This window comes from Sporothrix brasiliensis (genome assembly GCF_000820605.1).
Source record: "Sporothrix brasiliensis 5110 chromosome Unknown Cont15, whole genome shotgun sequence".
NCBI classification, from domain to species: Eukaryota; Fungi; Ascomycota; class Sordariomycetes; order Ophiostomatales; family Ophiostomataceae; genus Sporothrix; species Sporothrix brasiliensis.
In genome coordinates, this window is record NW_024467134.1 from 1,826,793 (window position 1) to 1,843,379 (window position 16,587).

The following is a 16,587-nucleotide window of genomic DNA, read 5'->3' on the forward strand; positions in this document are numbered from 1 at the left end:
GTAGCAAAAAGGGGGGGTGAGGATGGCAGAATGGCGGTGTCGTCAGTGTCGTACAGAAATCCCTTGCTCCTTTCTTGAAGTCAACTTCAGCCGCTTGCCGGCTTCTGAGACAGGCTGCTGAGACCCCATGTACATACGAATGTACATGCCGGAGATCTTCACTTTGTCACTGCCCCCAATATGTGACGAGAAGACAAGCTCGGGCTTTTGTCGTTTCTCACTTGCGGCGCAGGGAGGTGCAGCTGAGATATTTACTGTTTCCCTCAGCTTTCCTATTTTTTATTTTTATTTTCTTTGGGGTCTTTTTCTCCCGCGGTTGTACGAGATGTCAGATGCGCGCCCCGACTTGCGCAATGATCTGCACCATTCACGCCGGGCTGTGTCTGCCTCATAAACAGCGAATACGTGCATAGTTTTCTGTACAGATCGAGATGCACAATGCATGGAGAGTCAGACGACCGCACGCTGAGAACAATGCTGGGTTGCGCACTTTTTCCTGCACATTGTCCTGGGATCCAACCGTTCCTTCCGTTGCTGCCACGGAACAACGTACGGGTTTGTCGCTCTTGCTGCCCTGCGCCCGATTTACAGAAGCCCTTCCGCCACAATGAGGGAAGGAACTGCAGGATATTACGACGTACGCGAGGAAAAGTAGGCAGTTGGAAGCGAGAAGGAGCGATGAGGCAAGAGGAGGCAAGAGGAGGCAAGGCCGTACGCGTCACACAAAGTGTATCTTGGAAACAACAACGCGAGACACAAAGGACAGACTGAGACCAAAATACGCCGAGAGAAAAGACAACAAAATACAACATATAGTTGTGGCGGTTCTGCGACTATTCAACGGCAACCACCCTCCTCGGCGAGCCCCACACAGCCATGAGCACTCCTGGGCAGACCGGCTCACTTGTTCCATTTTGGGAGCAAAAGTGTGCCTCTCATGGCGAGGTGCCTCTCGAACGGACGAGTCTCCAGAGCCATTTGTGTCGTATGCGTCGTCTCTCGGCGTCACGTCCAGGAGGGTTCAGGCGCGCCGGGCGTCGTTTATATTCTGTGGGGTTGTGTTATTTCTTCTTCGCCGTATCTCGTCTTTTCGTTTATTTCGATGTCCTTTTCGACGAGACACTCGACAGTCCCTGCATCCGCCACTCGCTTTCCTGGTGTCGTGTTCCTTGTATGTGAGCCTTTGCTCCTTTCGTCCTTGGACCACTCGCCTCCGTGCCACGGATGGGAAGTATTGCAGTACTCCGTATACTTCTGGTGGTTGTCTCTCGAAGTACGAGGTACCTTTTTAATTTGCTCTCCCCTCCGAGCACGTCTTTTCAATCCATATTCCTCTTATTTGTACCTCTTGCTGTCAAGTACGATTCTCCAAAGCACAAAAAACACTTTCAATAAGCTTCTCCACACTTGTTCCCTGACGATTCTTTTCATAGCAGGGTTGCAATGTATGGGGCATCGTCTGGCACGGAGCACAGAACAGCGCTAAAGCACGACTGCTGTCCCCATCTTATGCAGTGTGGCACACCGCAGACTGCAAGCCCTGGTCCGGCGTTGCGCAAAACCCCTGCAAACCAGCATTCGTCGCAGGCACTGCACAAGGGGACCAGAAAACAAGAAACGGCAACATACGGCAACCTACCGAACGGCGGTTGACTCAGGCGGTTTGGGTGGCGCTGGGCGCCACCAGACCCCGCTAAAAACCGCTATGGAACAAGTGGCCTCGCGCTATATTTTGCCGTCAGCAGGGCGATCTTAGGACAGCTTTGCGTGGGTCAAACGTGCAACTGCAGGTGCATTCTTAGCGGTGTGGTGGGGGGGGCATGAAATAAGGGTTTGCTCATGACGTCGCTGCTCTCACCGACTATGACTACTCCGCAGGCATTGCGTATATCAGACACAAAGGACGCAGTATCTACTTTTCAAGCTTCCATTCTTCACACCGGTTGTCAACCACCACACACCAGCAGGTTTCCATATTGACACGGCCTGAAGAAACTGGCTTTGCTTTTAAAGATGCGGAGCTTTGATCCGGGTATATTTTGGGGCGAGTCTTGCCACAAAGTATTACAGTACCTCGTACGTTCTACAGCTGCCGTACAGATATCCACTACGAAGTACAGAGTAATTACGTATCTTAGCGTATTTCCATCGCGCTTCCTAGCGCAGCCCACCGGTTGGGTTTCTAGCGACCACAACCGTCGCTAACAAGGCAGGCGCACGTTGTCGTGGAAGGCATCTTAGTGCCTGTAGCACGATATGTCAATTCAATGTGTCTCAACTTGATTCGAGCTCACTCGCTCATATGCATCCATCTGTCCGCTTTCTTCGTCGCCAATCTCATTCGGAGCCCTGCCTTGTCAAAACCGACGCTCGGCTTCCTTCTCTGGCTCACCGTCAGGTCCATCTGTATCTTACCAGCTCCAACCAAAGACTGTTTGCATCGTCTGCACCGACCTCTTGCGATCCACAGATCATATATCCATGGCGAGATGTGGATTGGGCAGGCTCAATGGGGCATGGACTTGCACTTTGATGGGCACGCAGAGCAAGGGGTTGCCTGGCAGTCTGCCCAACGAAGCAGGGAATCAGAGCGCCAAGGAACCATGGAAACTTTCACGCAAAGCACCACCGTGTGGATGAGCGCCAATCCAGCACACTCGTCACAGAGCTGAAGTGACTGACGTTGTGACCAACACCCATAAACACACACATTGTAATACGACGTATCAAATACCTCTGCCCCAGCTTCACAAACGGAGCCCCGTTGTCTCTGTCTCTCATTCCTACCCTCCTTCATTCGCCCATCCAAGCAAATCCTCCACTACCCCTGTCCACTCCCTCCCCACCAGCCATCCAGCACGGGTCGTGCTCTCCATTTTACCGCACCCCCCTCCTTTTCTAAATTTGAGGTTTCTTTTTTCTCTTGAATACGGCCTTTAGCTATCTTCATGAAAGGGCGGACAGAAGGTGTACGGCGTACAAGGAATTCATAGTCGCTCCTTCTGCCAGTGCTTGCTCTCGTGTGGAAATCGCCACTGCCCAAAAGAAAGTAAACTGTGACAGACCACCACCTGGATAGACGACGAGGAAGGAAGGAACACCATTCGGGACCTTTTCTCGAAACGGCAGGGACAAGCCAACAAGCAAACAAACTACTCGAGCGAGCTCGAAACTTACGGAGTAAAAGAAGCACGCCTGACTGGGGATGGAAACAGTCTCAAGGCATCTATTCTTGGCTCGGCAGGCACCTGCGGCGTTTTTTCTCTTTATTCTTGCGGCGAAAGTCGCCCTTTCCCGTTTGTCCTGGAGCCAAACACCTACGACGTAGTCTGCATTTGCTCCTTCCCGGATCTTCCATGCCTCGTCTCTCACTCAGGCTCTCTCCAGCATTTTTCATCCCTTGATCCTTCCTTGTTGGGCCTACCTGTCACTTCCCTCCCTCGACCAGCCCAGCCCCGTCCCCAATTGGCCTGCTGTCCTTTGTTAATTCAGGGCTTCCAAGCGGGCTCTAGCGTCTCTGCTTCAAGCAAAGCGCCTTCCTCGTTGACCAGCTGCCCTTCCCCCCCCTCCTTTCCCTCCAAGCCTGCTGTTTTTTTTTAGCGGCAGCCCCAGTGTAAGTAAAGGGTCCGCTCAATGCTTTGTTAGGTGGACACTAGTGGACTGAGCATGACGGTGGTCAAAACTTGCACTTTTGGGGAAGGCACGTCAACCACACCTTGTCCATCTTCGGTCGTTTTGTTCTTTCCTTCAACTCGCATCGCATTGTTTTGTGTCCTGTCGATTTCGCAATTTGCGTTTTCGCCCCTTTCCCCTCAATTGTCTCGCCCATCGCATCGTGTGTTTTTGATCGTCTCGTCGACTCGGAGTTTCGGTTCACGTTGATCGCGAGGGATCCTCTCTCGCATCCCCTCCATTCTTTTCTCCATCCGTCGCCACGCTTCGTTGCTATTACGTCCATACTTCTTATGTCTCTGCCTTTTTCACTTCTCCATCCCAGCCTCTACGGCTAGGGTCTCGAGAGACCGATACCGACGTCGAGCTCGGCTCTCGATAGCGATCTCGGCGCCGCAGGAAGCGGCAGCGCCGATCAACGGCAAACGACACGGAGCCGAACCAAACAGCATTTGTGATACTGACGACCATAACGACCACGGCAGCCGCAGCTGTCACCGAAGTGGCGGCAGGCGTTGCAAAGTACCGCACCCCTCGCCGGCTTCCTTCATTCCCGCCGTCTTCCTCTCCCCGTCCCAACGTCGTCTTTCCCCCCCGGCCGCCATGGAGCAACCGGTTATTCAGATGCACCAGCAGCCGGTGCCGTCTCGACGACGGTTCGAGCCTCTGATGCCATTTCACGCCCACCTCCGACCCGGACAGTTTGCCGCCCTCCAACAGCAACTCGACGTCCAGCAGCAACACCAACACCAACACCAACACCAACATCATCTGCAAACACACCAGCAACATCCTTTCCCAACCCACAACCAGTACCTGTCCCAGAGCCGCGCCGTACGGCCACAACAAGGACAGCAAGCAGGGCCTTCCAACGGTCCTGCCCAGACCTTTCCCATTCGAAGCTCGCACCCCGCCAGTCCCTCGACCAACTCGCAGCCAGGCCATCTGCTGAATGCACAGCTTCACGGACAGAGTCGGCATCCGTTTGCGTCGTCATTGACCGTCAACCATGGTCCGGAACACCATTTACGTCGAAAAACGCCCAACGGAACCATCGATGCCGGCTACGACGGCTCTCCACTTGGTCTCGCAACCGGCCCTCCGCCTTCCAAACAATTGGCTCTTCCCGCGACGCCTGCCATATTCCCAACACCGTTTGTCCAACAGCCAGGATCGGCCCCGGACGTACAATCGCAGCAGGGCTTCTCACGGACGCCAGCAGCAGCAGCTTTCCTGGGTCAGACTGGGGAAATCCAACAACTCTCTGCGCCTGTCGCTGGTCGCCAGTTTTTGGTAGGGAACAATGCAACACCACTCGCCACCGCCGTTGCTACCGCCGTGTCAGCAAATTTCGACAATGCAATGGTCAACCAGGCCGCCCAGATACAACCAGGACTGTCGTTCGCTCAGCAGCTTCCAAGCAATGGCGGCTTCAACCCAATCAACAACCCCACCATGCAGCCCGTCTTTGCACCGGCATATCAGCCAACACCCGGCCCGACGTCGTTTAACACGTCCAGCTTCGACCGGCAATCCCTTTGGCCGGACAGCGTGCTGCTGCAGGGTTATCAGCCGCATCTTCAGCAGCTGCAGCAGCAGCAGCAACTGCAAGCACACATGTTCCCGTTCGCCAACATGAGTAACCTCAACACGGGTGCTGGCAGCCTGAACGGTAACATCGCCACCAATAACAATGGTCTCGTCGGCAACTACGGCTTTGTTCCGCAAAACGTTGCATGCGACAGCGCGTTTATATCTGCTGCCCAACCCATGTTTTCTCCACCAGGCCTCAACAATGACGGTATGCAGCAAACGGCCATGCCCGGACAGCAAGCTGCGTTCCGGCTTTCTTCGTCCGTCCCACAACGGCACACGGGCATGAACATGCACACTCTCAGCATGCACGGACAGGAACATATCAGCCTCGAAAACCTCGACACTCGGCAACCTGGCGTCCTGCCGCACTTGATGCATGCTGTGGGGCTGACTCCGGGCTCGGCTCCGCCGATGGGGGCGGATATGCCGGCACACATTAAGGATGCGACCCTGAAATTTGCAGAGGCCACATACGCCAATCTTGTCTTGCATCTCTCACAGACAAAGAAGTCGTTCAACGGACGGCCACTTCCCAATCTCCATGCACGACCCAAGCCAGCAGCTGTTTCCAGACTAGAGCAGCTCAAGCAGTTGCAGCTCAAGCACAGACAGGCACAGCAAGTCGAATCGCAAGGTCTGGCATCCGACAATGCCGGCCAAGACCAGTTTGCCGCGGCCACGGCAGCGATGGGCGGGAACCAGATGCAGAACTTCCAGTCCCCTATGCGCACACCGTACGGTGACCCGAACGCCCAAAATCGCAGAGACGCGTTTGCTATGCATGCGCCGCTGGTTCTGCAAGCCAGGGACGTGCTCACACTCCTTTCCACAATTTGTGAAGGAAGTGGTTGGAAATGGGTCGAAGGGATGAATCTCGGCGCTTGCCTCCACTATGCTCTGGAGCACTTCGAGCAAGCTTTTGAGTGGTTCAAGAGAGTCTTCGCTCTGCAGCCGACCCATGTCGAAGTGTTGTCCAACATTGCCGCGACCCTCTTCTGCATGGGTCGTCGCGACGAGGCCATCAAATACTGGCTGCGTGCTATCCACTCCAAGCCCAGCTATTTTGACTCCTCTGAGCATCTCATCGGCATCCTCTCCACGGAGCACCGGCACCGCGAGATCGTGGAGATTGTCAACTATGTACAAAACACCCTGCGTCTTCCAAACCACAGCGCTGCTACCCCGGCCGATAATGCCTCGACCGGGGGCGGAACCACAAAGCGGGCCGACCTTGGAAACGACGTCGCTCCTGACGCGGCACCGTCTGCTGCTCGACTGGGCGACTCGTCCGAAACAGCATCTGAAGACATTCCGATGGTGTCCAAGGATACGTCGAGTCCTGACACATCGCAGGCTGGCTTTGGCTCCTGCGGCTACGCCATCCCTGGCCATGACACTGGTCGTATGCTGGGTCTTCTCCACGCCAAGGCTAACAGCCTCTACTTAATGAAGGAGATGGCTGCTGCGTCGGAAGCCTACGAAGAGTGTGTGCTGGTCGGCGTCGGCCGCCATTTCCGCAGTATCCAGAACCTGATCCAGCGAATTCGCACCGCCCTCTCGCCCGAAGCACCTCAATCTAGCCCTCGGTCGTACTTCTCCCGACCATCATCCGGCCCTCCCCTTCTGGCTCCCGAAGTGGCCAAACTCACGGCTCGGCGAACATTTCCATACACCAACGGCCAGTTGCCCGGATTGCGTTACGTTTTGGGGTATCAGCACAAGAAGGCTGCCTTGACGGCCACGAGCAATGCCCTACTGTCCATGGCCAAAATTCTACAGGACGGCATGGCAACCAATGGCTGCCTAGCGCAGGGCTCAAACGGTCAGTCAACAGCAGTCGGCGACATCTTGTCGCTGTACTATTTGTCAATGTCCATCCAGGAAAGCCCTTCTACAGCAAACAATGTCGGCATTCTTCTTGCCAGCATTCAGCAAACCACCGCCGCAAAGCCCGCAAATGTGCAAAAACAAATCAAACAGATACAGAATGCACCCCAACAGCCACAGCAGCAGCAGCAACAGCAAGTTCAAATTGCGCGCAGACACTCACACCAACCGACTGCTGCCAGTACGACACCGACTACGACCAACGCCGTCCCGTCCGGCATTCCCCCGGATAGCAGTCTAGCGCTGGCCTTCACTTACTACAGCTACGGCTTGCAGCTCGATCCAAAGCACGTGCATCTCCACACGAACCTGGGCAGCCTGTTGAAGGATGTCGGGCAGTTGGATCTTGCTATCAAGATGTACGAGCAAGCTGTGGCATGCGACGGCAAATTCGATATTGCTCTCACGAACTTGGCCAATGCTGTGAAGGACCGAGGTCGCTCCGGCGAGGCCATAGCGTACTATCGCCGTGCTGTCGCAGCCAACCCAGAGTTCACCGAGGCCGTCTGTGGTCTGTCCACAGCACTCAATTCGGTCTGTGATTGGGCCGGTCGTGGCGGTGTGGTGCTCTACGGTGGCCGTTACGACCGCTGGCATGTCGACGATGAAGGGATGCTGCAGGATGTCCGCCAATATGGCCGCGGCAGTGGTCTCATGAAACGCGTCGTGGACATTGTGGCTCGCCAACTCAACGAGGCCTCCTTGTGGGGTCGCGGTGTCCTTCACGAGAGCTCCATCGCCATGCTCGCCTGCCAAATGAAGGAGGCCATGGGCACAGCGGACCGAAACACAACGGTCAAAGTTGACGCCGTTGATGTCACAGCTGAGCTGCAAAAGTGGGCCGGCCAGCCCTGGGAGGGCTCTCGTGTGCTTCGTCTAATCGAGCGAGCCACGCGCGTCGTCATGTACCGCTGGTACTGCGACCGTTACATTCGCGGCAAAGAATCACCCAATGGATACTCGAGGCCTCGGCCACCCGCGAGCCTTGCCGTGCCGGGCGCTCCGACCGTGCTTCCCTTCCACACCTTCACCTGCCCGCTACCAGCCAAAGATGTTCGCCTTATCTCGCAGCGGAATGCCCTCCGAATCTCATGCAACACGCTGCGGTCTCCGTGGCTCTCCGGCACAGTCTACCCACCGCCGGCTCCTCCGCGGCCCCAGCTCAACGTCGGCTACATCTCGTCTGATTTTAATAACCATCCTCTAGCTCACTTGATGCAGTCCGTCTTTGGGTTTCATAATCCCACTCGGGCCAAAGCATTTTGTTACGCAACTACGCCGAGCGACAAGTCTCCCTACCGGGAAAAGATTGAGCGCGACTCGCCGGTCTTCCGTGATGTGACCAACTGGCCCCCAGAGCGCGTGATCCAGCAAATCATCCAGGATGGCATCCACATCCTAGTCAATCTGAACGGATATACCCGCGGTGCCAAGAACGAGATTTTTGCGGCCCGGCCGGCGCCAATTCAGATGGCCTTTATGGGCTTCGCCGGCACGCTAGGCGCTGAATGGTGCGACTACCTCCTTGCCGATACCACGGCAGTCCCACCGTCCACACTGCGGCCCTGGCGTGGCAATGTTAGCGTTGGTGATGTGTTCCGTGACGAGGCCGACGTCGATACGGAGAAGTGGATCTATGCCGAGAACATTATCTACTGCCGCGACACGTTCTTCTGTTGTGACCACAAGCAATTTGCCGATGCTAGCGAGCGTACCGTGACGTGGCAAGACGAGAAGCAGCGGCGCTGGAAGATGCGAAAGGAGATGTTCCCCAGTCTGTCGGACGATACGATCATTCTCGGGAACTTCAACCAGCTCTACAAGGTACGCGATGTCTTCCAACTTTCTGCTGTTCTACCCTTTTCTGCCCTTTCACCCCTGAATCTAACGCAGATTGACGACGGGTTGTACTAACAAATACGTCACCAGATCGATCCGACCACGTTCCGCAGCTGGCTGCGCATTCTCGCTGGAGTGCCCAACACTGTCCTTTGGCTGCTCAGGTTCCCTGACCTGGGCGAGCCGAACATCCGAAAGACGGCGCTCAAATGGGCAGGTAAGAGTGTCGCAGACCGCATCATCTTCACCGACGTTGCGCCAAAGGCACTACACATCAACCGGGCCCGTATCTGTGATATCTTCCTTGACACGCCGGAGTGCAATGCCCACACGACAGCCGCCGACGCGCTGTGGTCCAGCACGCCCCTCTTGACCTCGCCGCGCTATGATTACAAAATGTGCTCGCGCATTGGCGCATCAGTCCTCAAGGGCGCGCTGCCCAAAGATGCCGCTGGTCAGCAAGCAGCAGCCGAGTTGATTGCCGAGGACGACGACCAGTACGAAAAGATGGCCATCAAACTGGCCAGCGGCATGGCCTACCGCCAAGTCGCTTGCGCCGACGGTGTCGGGACCTATGGCGAAGGCGAGGGTCGTCTTGCCGACCTCCGCAAGATGCTCTGGGACCACAAGTGGGAGTGCGGCCTCTTCGATACTCGCCGCTGGGTGAGAGACCTCGAAGATGCCTATACCGAGGCGTGGCGCAAGTGGGCGAACGGCGAGCGCGGGGACATCTACCTCTGAGGCCGTTCACGTTGCCTTTCAGCTCCACCTTCCAGCGACAAAACTGGTGCTTTTGCGATGCTTTTGCGATGCTTTCTTTTTTTGACTTGTTACCATGGGAAATCTCTTTTTTGGTGCAAACCGGAGTTCTCCTCCACTCATGCGGCGCGATTCATTGGAACGGAATTGACGAAAGCGTTTCTTTTTATGGCTCTTGAGAGCGTTTTGGATTTTAGACCTGGGAGATCAGGCTCATCATGTACTGCTTTCTTTTCCTATTCCCTTTGTCCACACTGCCTCTTTTCCACTGTGGAATAGAGAGACCACAGGCGTAATTGTCATGTACAAGGCTTTCCTGCAACATTGCCCGGAGCAAAACGGCCACGAATTCATGTCTTTCTCTTTTCTTTTTATTGATACTCTTAGTGTTTGGGATTTTGGGTCTTCTCTTTATTTTTTTCTATTTCCCCCCCTTCATATTTCTGCGTTTATTTACTTGGTGTTATCTATGGGTTGTTTCGTCTCATTAGGGAAGACAAAAAGTGACCACGGTCCAGTTTACCCTCCGACATAGCATAATCAAATTCTGGCAACAGAAAGAGACCGAGCGGACACACTTCTCTTTTTCTTTGTCGGGTCCCCATTTGGGCAACATTTACTGTTTTCTCCTATACCGTTTTCTTCGCTCGGGCATTAATTCAAGTGAATGAGAACAATGCACACTCGGCAGTACGAACATGTTTACAAGCAACACGATACGAGTGTCATTGCTACTGCGGACGTCTTTTAGAGCAGCCTACGAGGGTTGCATGTGACCTGTTTCATTGACCGAAAGTATTGCGATGTCGTCCCGCAAACGCTGTTGATGCGATGCGGATCACCGTAGACCCGCTTTTTTATACGCAGCTCCCATTGGCACAAACGACAAGAGCAGCTAGAAAAAGGCATCCAAGCAGAACACAAACACCAGGCAAAAGACCGGCCCCGCGCGCCACAGCCTTGCAACTCCCTTCATGACACTACAGCTGTTTTCCGCCTTGTTTCTTTCGCCTTCTCATATTGCGTAGCTTTTCGCGACGGGCATCGCGACAGACATTGCGGCCATCGACACGCTCCCCCCCAGCCGAATTGAGTCGTCTGTTTCGCTCTCCCTTCTTGCACCTTCGACATCGCTTACCGGTGAGTATCCGACAAGCGCGCATGGGGAGCGTCAGCTCCCCCCCCCGATCACGCCCTGTGCACATTTCTGCTTGCTGTCTTGCCAGTCTCTTCTCAGCGCCAGCTAACCTTTGGTCGCACTCGTCACAGTATTCTTCCCCGGAGTCGTGCGCAACTGACCTCCCTTGCATCCTTCCATCCTTCCATTCTTTCACCCTTTCTCCCTTCCAACCTCTCCGCGCCGACACGGCTGGGTATCACACACAAACTTTTCGCCATGGACGACTTGGACATTGAAATGGAAGATGCCGCGGGGCAGTTCCAGAATGATGCGCCACCGGAAGTCCTACCGCAGGAAGACATCCTCGCAATCGACGCGGACGACGCACACAACCAGGAGCCTGGCGAGATCAACGAAGCCTCTGCGACAACGGCCGCCGACGCAGCAGCAGCAGCAGCCGACGCCACAACACTCATCCCCACAAAAGTCCACATCCGCGGACTGGACGCCCTGAATCCCGACGACATCAAGGCCTACGTCGCCGAACACTACACCGGCAATGGCGGTAGCAAGGGCCCTTTTGAGCGCATCGAGTGGATCGACGATACGTCTGCCAACCTCTTGTTTTCCTCGGAGGCTGCCGCGGCCACGGCCCTCGCCGCCCTCTCCGGTGTCCAGATTGACGACGTGAGCCAGCTGCCGCTGGGCGAGCTGCTGCCGGCCAAGACCTACTCTGCAAAGCCCGACGACGTTTCGGGCGGCCTGTCGGTCCGCTTCGCGCTCGCCTCGGACAAGAAGCAGAGCGGCGCCGCGCTGCGCAGCCGCTTCTACCTCCTGCATCCCGAATACGACCCCGAAGAGCGCCGGCGGAACCAGCAATACAACCGGCGACGCGACGGCGGCCGCTCCGACCGGTCGCACCGCTCCTACCGCGACGACCGCCAGGACGACCGCGAAAACGACATCCGCAACAACTCCTTTGATGTGAACCTGTACGATGACGACGAACCCTCTCGTCGTGCCCGCCGGCGGTCACGGTCCTACGACTCGCGCACGCGACGGAGGACGCCGCGGTCGTGGTCGCACTCTCGGTCTCGGTCGCGTCGCAGCAACAACAGGGACAAGGAATTGTTCCCAGTGGGCGGTAACGCCCGCGGCAAGGAGCTCTTCCCGGAGAAGCTGGGTGTGGGGTCGGATGACCGTGGTAGAGATCGCGGTCGTGGGCGGGAGCGGGGGCGGGAGCGGGGCCGGCTGCGCGACCGGTCGGCATCGCCACGGCGGGACGACGGCGGCGGATTTTATTACGACGAGGCCGACGCGGACGACGACGACTACGATGGCCGGTTAGCCGACGAGCGGGCCGAGGCAGACTCGGCGGCCGCTGCACGCAACCGCGACAAGGCACGCTCGATCAAGGACCGCCTGTCAACATCCAAAGGCGACAACAGCAACGGCAACGGCAGCGGCAACAGCTCGCGCGAGCTGTTTCCGGGCGAATCACGCAGCTCAGCGCATATGGACCGGTTTGACGACACAAGCGCAGTGACGAATCGGCTCAGCGGTATGTCGGTATTCTCTTCTGATGGTGCATGCCATGGCGACGAAAGAAGTCGGCGCAATGGCGACAGTGACGGCGACCGTGACAGCGACAGTATTGCTGCCCTGGTAGTTCTGCATTCCACAAGGCCAAACGAGGCCGACAAGGGTAGCAGCACCAGTGTCTGCACCCCCCGTGTGAGAAAGTAGTCTGAAAATCCGGCTAACCCTTTCACAGATCGCATCACGCGGCCCTCCGACGCGTCGTCCAGCAGCACGTTCAACATCCGTGGTCTCGCAGGCAGCAACAACCAGCAGGGCATCAGTATCAAAGGTGTCGCCTCGGCTCGCGAGCTGTTTCCAAACAAATTGAGCAGCGGCAACGGCAACGGCAACGGCGGTGGTGGTCGGGGGCGCAATTCTGGCAAGGAGGTCTTTGACAACAGTCTGGCCAGCCGTATCCAGCGGCCACGGCAGAGGGCCGAGGACATGTTCCATTGAAGCCTATGTGGCCATTATTTTGCTAATGGCTTCTATCGTTGTTGATTTTTCTGCGACAAAAAAAGACAGCAGTGGGTGAGGCGTTGTGTAGGGATATTCGGGTCGGGTTCTTTTTGGGCAAAAGGAGGACAACAAACAGAATAATAAAAAACAGCGATTGTATTTTCAACGTAACGTTCAAAACAACAGGACAACTCTCGACAATGAACAGGTATCTGATGTCTTATTATTGACGTACTTTGACAATATTATTGTGCACTCTTTTGTAACGCAGGAGCTGCCAAACAGATTTCATGGTAGCTCCTTCCCGACCACATTCCGTTGCTGTAGACACGTTGATGATGAAAAGGGAAGGCGCAACCATCGCGATTTCCTATCTTGTCTATTGTCCGCCGCATTTGTTGTTGACCTTGCAGCTTTCATTTTCGTAACCAGTATCGTGTTTCATCCTTTTGGTGTGGTATCGCGATTCTCCATGGTTTTCAAACAGCTGCACTCACGACCGAATAAACATTTAAAATTTTACAAGCAAACTCGATCAGCCCATCTGCCTTCATGATGTCGGATCTAGGACGTCGTTTAAGCTTCGGAGGATCGCGTGCCAACGCTAACGAGAACACAGCACCCGGGAAAGACAGTCCATCAGAAGTATCATCGTCTACGCAGGAAACACGACTAGAGAGACGGTCCTTTGTGACGAGGCGGGCGGCAGAACCGGGGGGACACTTGCACTCGTTCGGCGGCCATCCAGGTGAGCGATCGGCTCTCCTTCCGTCGCTGCTCTCCCGCCCACCGACCTCGCCCATTTATGATGGAACGGAGCAGCCCTACATAGGAGACGCACAGCAAGCGACCGTACAAGCCATGGCCCGGGCGTTTGTAAGCAACAGACAGGCCCCGCTGTCGCCGAGATCGCCCATCGCTACGGAGGCCATCGGTGCCCAACGAGCCAGCCGGCCCCGTGCACTCTTCAGGGCGTCCAGTTTCCTCAATCTGCGAAGCAACAGCAGCTTTGGCTCAAGCACAAGCGGTACTTCTGCATCACAGGCAAGGAAACGAGAGGATGGAGATGATCAATCGTGGACGCCGAATCCACAGAGTCCCCGTGAAACAGCACCGTCGGGGAAGCCATGGTTTGAGTTTGGTGTCCTTGGCAGACGCGTCAGCTCAAGAGCAGCCAGCAATAAGAGCGATGGTCATGAACCCGACCGAGATCGGGCCACCGAGGCTGGCGGCCAACACAACGCACCAGCGGCAGAGTCCAGTCCAAAAGCGCCTCCAAGAGCAGCCCACACAGCCAAGCAGCATGACTGGAAACAATGGGATCGTGAGGCCGATGCCAAGCTCTCTCGTCTCGTAAACGAGTCCGATCTCACCTGGCATCGGCCCTCGTTTAAGCAGATTATTGAGTCTCTGCACCTGGCCGCCATGTCAGGCGAGACTGTGCCCACAATCCCAAAGATGGATTGGCAATCAGCTCAGGCACTTTCAACCGCTCCTTCATCCAAACGACGGCCAGATTTGCCTCCTCTTCCTTCCCCGAAAGTGGTCAACCTAGACCACCCAATCCCGGGACGCTACCGGAGCCACATTACACAGGCCATTGAAGGCTTTCAAGATATGCAATACACCCTAGACATGACCAAAACTCGACTGGATGAAGCCCGCGAGGCTCACGAGCGGGATCTGGACCAGTTCGCAGATCTCAGCAAGGAGTGGGCCGCTCGTGAAGAGCGTTTTACAGCTGAGATACGACGCCTACGATACTCCCTCGCAGCGGCAGGTGTGGCGAAACAAGCACGAGGCGCGGACGGAAGACGCGATACATCGCATGGGGCCGAGCAAAGTACGCTCGATGTCCCGGCTACGGATGACTCGATATCAGCCTCTTTTCATGACCGTGTCAAAAAATCAATTGCGGTCTCGTCGTGCAGAGCAAAACCCTTGACTTTGTCTCCGTCTCTAGTGGAAAAGATTGATGTATTTGGTGCGTATTTCACATCACTGCGTCTGTGAGCTTCGCTCTTTTATTCTAACCAGCGGCGTAACAACAGGCAAGGGTCGGTCACTTCCGGCACTCATCGACAAAGACCACGATAAACTCATAAGTGACGAGGTTTTACGTGCCGTGGCGAAAGAACGGCTCAGTCATTGCAGCCGACAGTCTCGCCGGCATAGGCCAGGCGCAGGAGGCATGCTGGTTGCGCAGAATGATCTACCGGGAGTCAACCAAAAAGCAATCGACACGATCACAAAGAAATACGGCCGGAACGAGTCAGGGCAGAGAACAGCGGATGGAAGTAGCCACGAGACAAGCAAGAAGAAGAAGAAGATAAGGGTGGCTACGAAGCCGAACAGAACAGGAGATGGCGCTGTGCCCACCGAACGAGCAACCTCCGCAAGCGAGCAACGGGTCGAAGCATATGCTGCGGCAACCTCCAATGCGCTCCCAGTGTCGAGCGGCTCGTCGTCCTCGACCTCAAGCTCGGACGAGGACCTGGTCATGTATGAGTACAACAAGGCTCGGTCTCTGTCACACAGTGCGAACGGTGAGGATGAAGCTCAAAACGGAGGCAACGAAGGACCAGCATTTCAGGACCAATCCGAGCAGGCAGGATCAAGAGGACAGGCAGGGCACGCAGAGCCACCAGAGCACGCCGCTGCTGGACAGGGCCTTCAGCAGCACATTACGAACGCCCAGGGAATTGAACTCACGACACAATTGGTAGCAGGAGACTCTACCAGCTTCACTGAGGCTATTGTTACAACCGACAATGGCGCGTTTGATTCTGGCGGTAGATTTGTGCAACAGCGAGTTGAGCGAGCAAGTTCTTTCTAGCTCGCATTTCCATGACTTAAGTACCAACAGACAGGCCGTGGCACGAACGGGGAAACAACGTCTTCTTCTCCGCAGTTGCATTTTAGCTTTGCCTCGAATGAATGCCCATGGAGAATTATTTGGCCATGTGCCCATATTATCGAAGACTGCAAGAAGTTCGGAAGGCCGCCATCCGGGCGCTTGGTGACCGTTGGGAGCACGGATAGCACCGGCCGAAGGCAAAAGTCAGCTTAGATGGGTATGAAGCCAGCAAAGCTTCGTTAGGCCCGGCTGTTTCCCGGCTTTCCTCCGCAAAACCAACAGAGCATCCCCGACCTAGGCATCCCTACTTAGTGAGCAACATGTTTGTGCTTTCGTCGCGTTTCACCCGTTTGGCCCATTCACAGCCCCGAGGCAGGCCAGCATCGTTAACATCGTTCGCGCCCAATACTTCTTTTATTAGTTAGTACGAGGCCATGAAGTTCAGATCAAGAGATCAGGAGACATTATTGTTCTGTCTCGCCTTCGGCAGCCCCTGGAGCTGGAGCCAACGGGCAGCGTGACAATATCTACCACTGACCTCGTCGTTTGTAAAAAAGAAGAACGGCTTTCTCAGAACAACGAATTCGCCCTTGATACTTCGAACACGCCGGGAGGGTGTTGGTTCACGACTTCTGAAAGGGAGATGGGATGGGGCTCGGCTCTTGGACCATCATAGTTGTGTTCCCGGAAAAGTCAAAAGGACTGGTTTGTCTTGGATGACAAAGTTATGATGTGCAGGTGCACTTCGGTGTATGCCGTTTTGCCCCGTTCTGGACCCTGTTCGCATGCGTCGCAGTGTCGAATAAGCCAGTCCAGC

At 55.5% G+C, this 16,587-nt stretch overlaps 3 protein-coding genes across 3 annotated transcripts; all 3 read left to right on the forward strand.

Moving 5' to 3' along the window:
* Positions 1-4,275: 4,275 nt before the first annotated feature.
* Positions 4,276-9,735, forward strand: SPBR_05475 (udp-n-acetylglucosaminyltransferase; the record flags this gene model as incomplete). Its single annotated transcript, XM_040763739.1, has 2 exons — positions 4,276-8,979; positions 9,085-9,735. 2 exons carry the CDS (start codon positions 4,276-4,278, stop codon positions 9,733-9,735), a joined length of 5,355 nt encoding a protein of 1,784 aa, XP_040622283.1.
* Positions 9,736-11,149: 1,414 nt separating this feature from the next.
* On the forward strand, positions 11,150-12,910 carry SPBR_05788 (uncharacterized protein; the record flags this gene model as incomplete). Its single annotated transcript, XM_040764051.1, has 2 exons — positions 11,150-12,578; positions 12,648-12,910. The coding sequence occupies 2 exons, from the start codon at positions 11,150-11,152 to the stop codon at positions 12,908-12,910; spliced, it is 1,692 nt and encodes a 563-aa protein (XP_040622284.1).
* An 864-nt stretch (positions 12,911-13,774) lies between these two features.
* On the forward strand, positions 13,775-15,749 carry SPBR_05726 (uncharacterized protein; the record flags this gene model as incomplete). Its single annotated transcript, XM_040763989.1, has 2 exons — positions 13,775-14,756; positions 15,094-15,749. The coding sequence occupies 2 exons, from the start codon at positions 13,775-13,777 to the stop codon at positions 15,747-15,749; spliced, it is 1,638 nt and encodes a 545-aa protein (XP_040622285.1).
* Between the last annotated feature and the right edge of the window lie 838 nt (positions 15,750-16,587).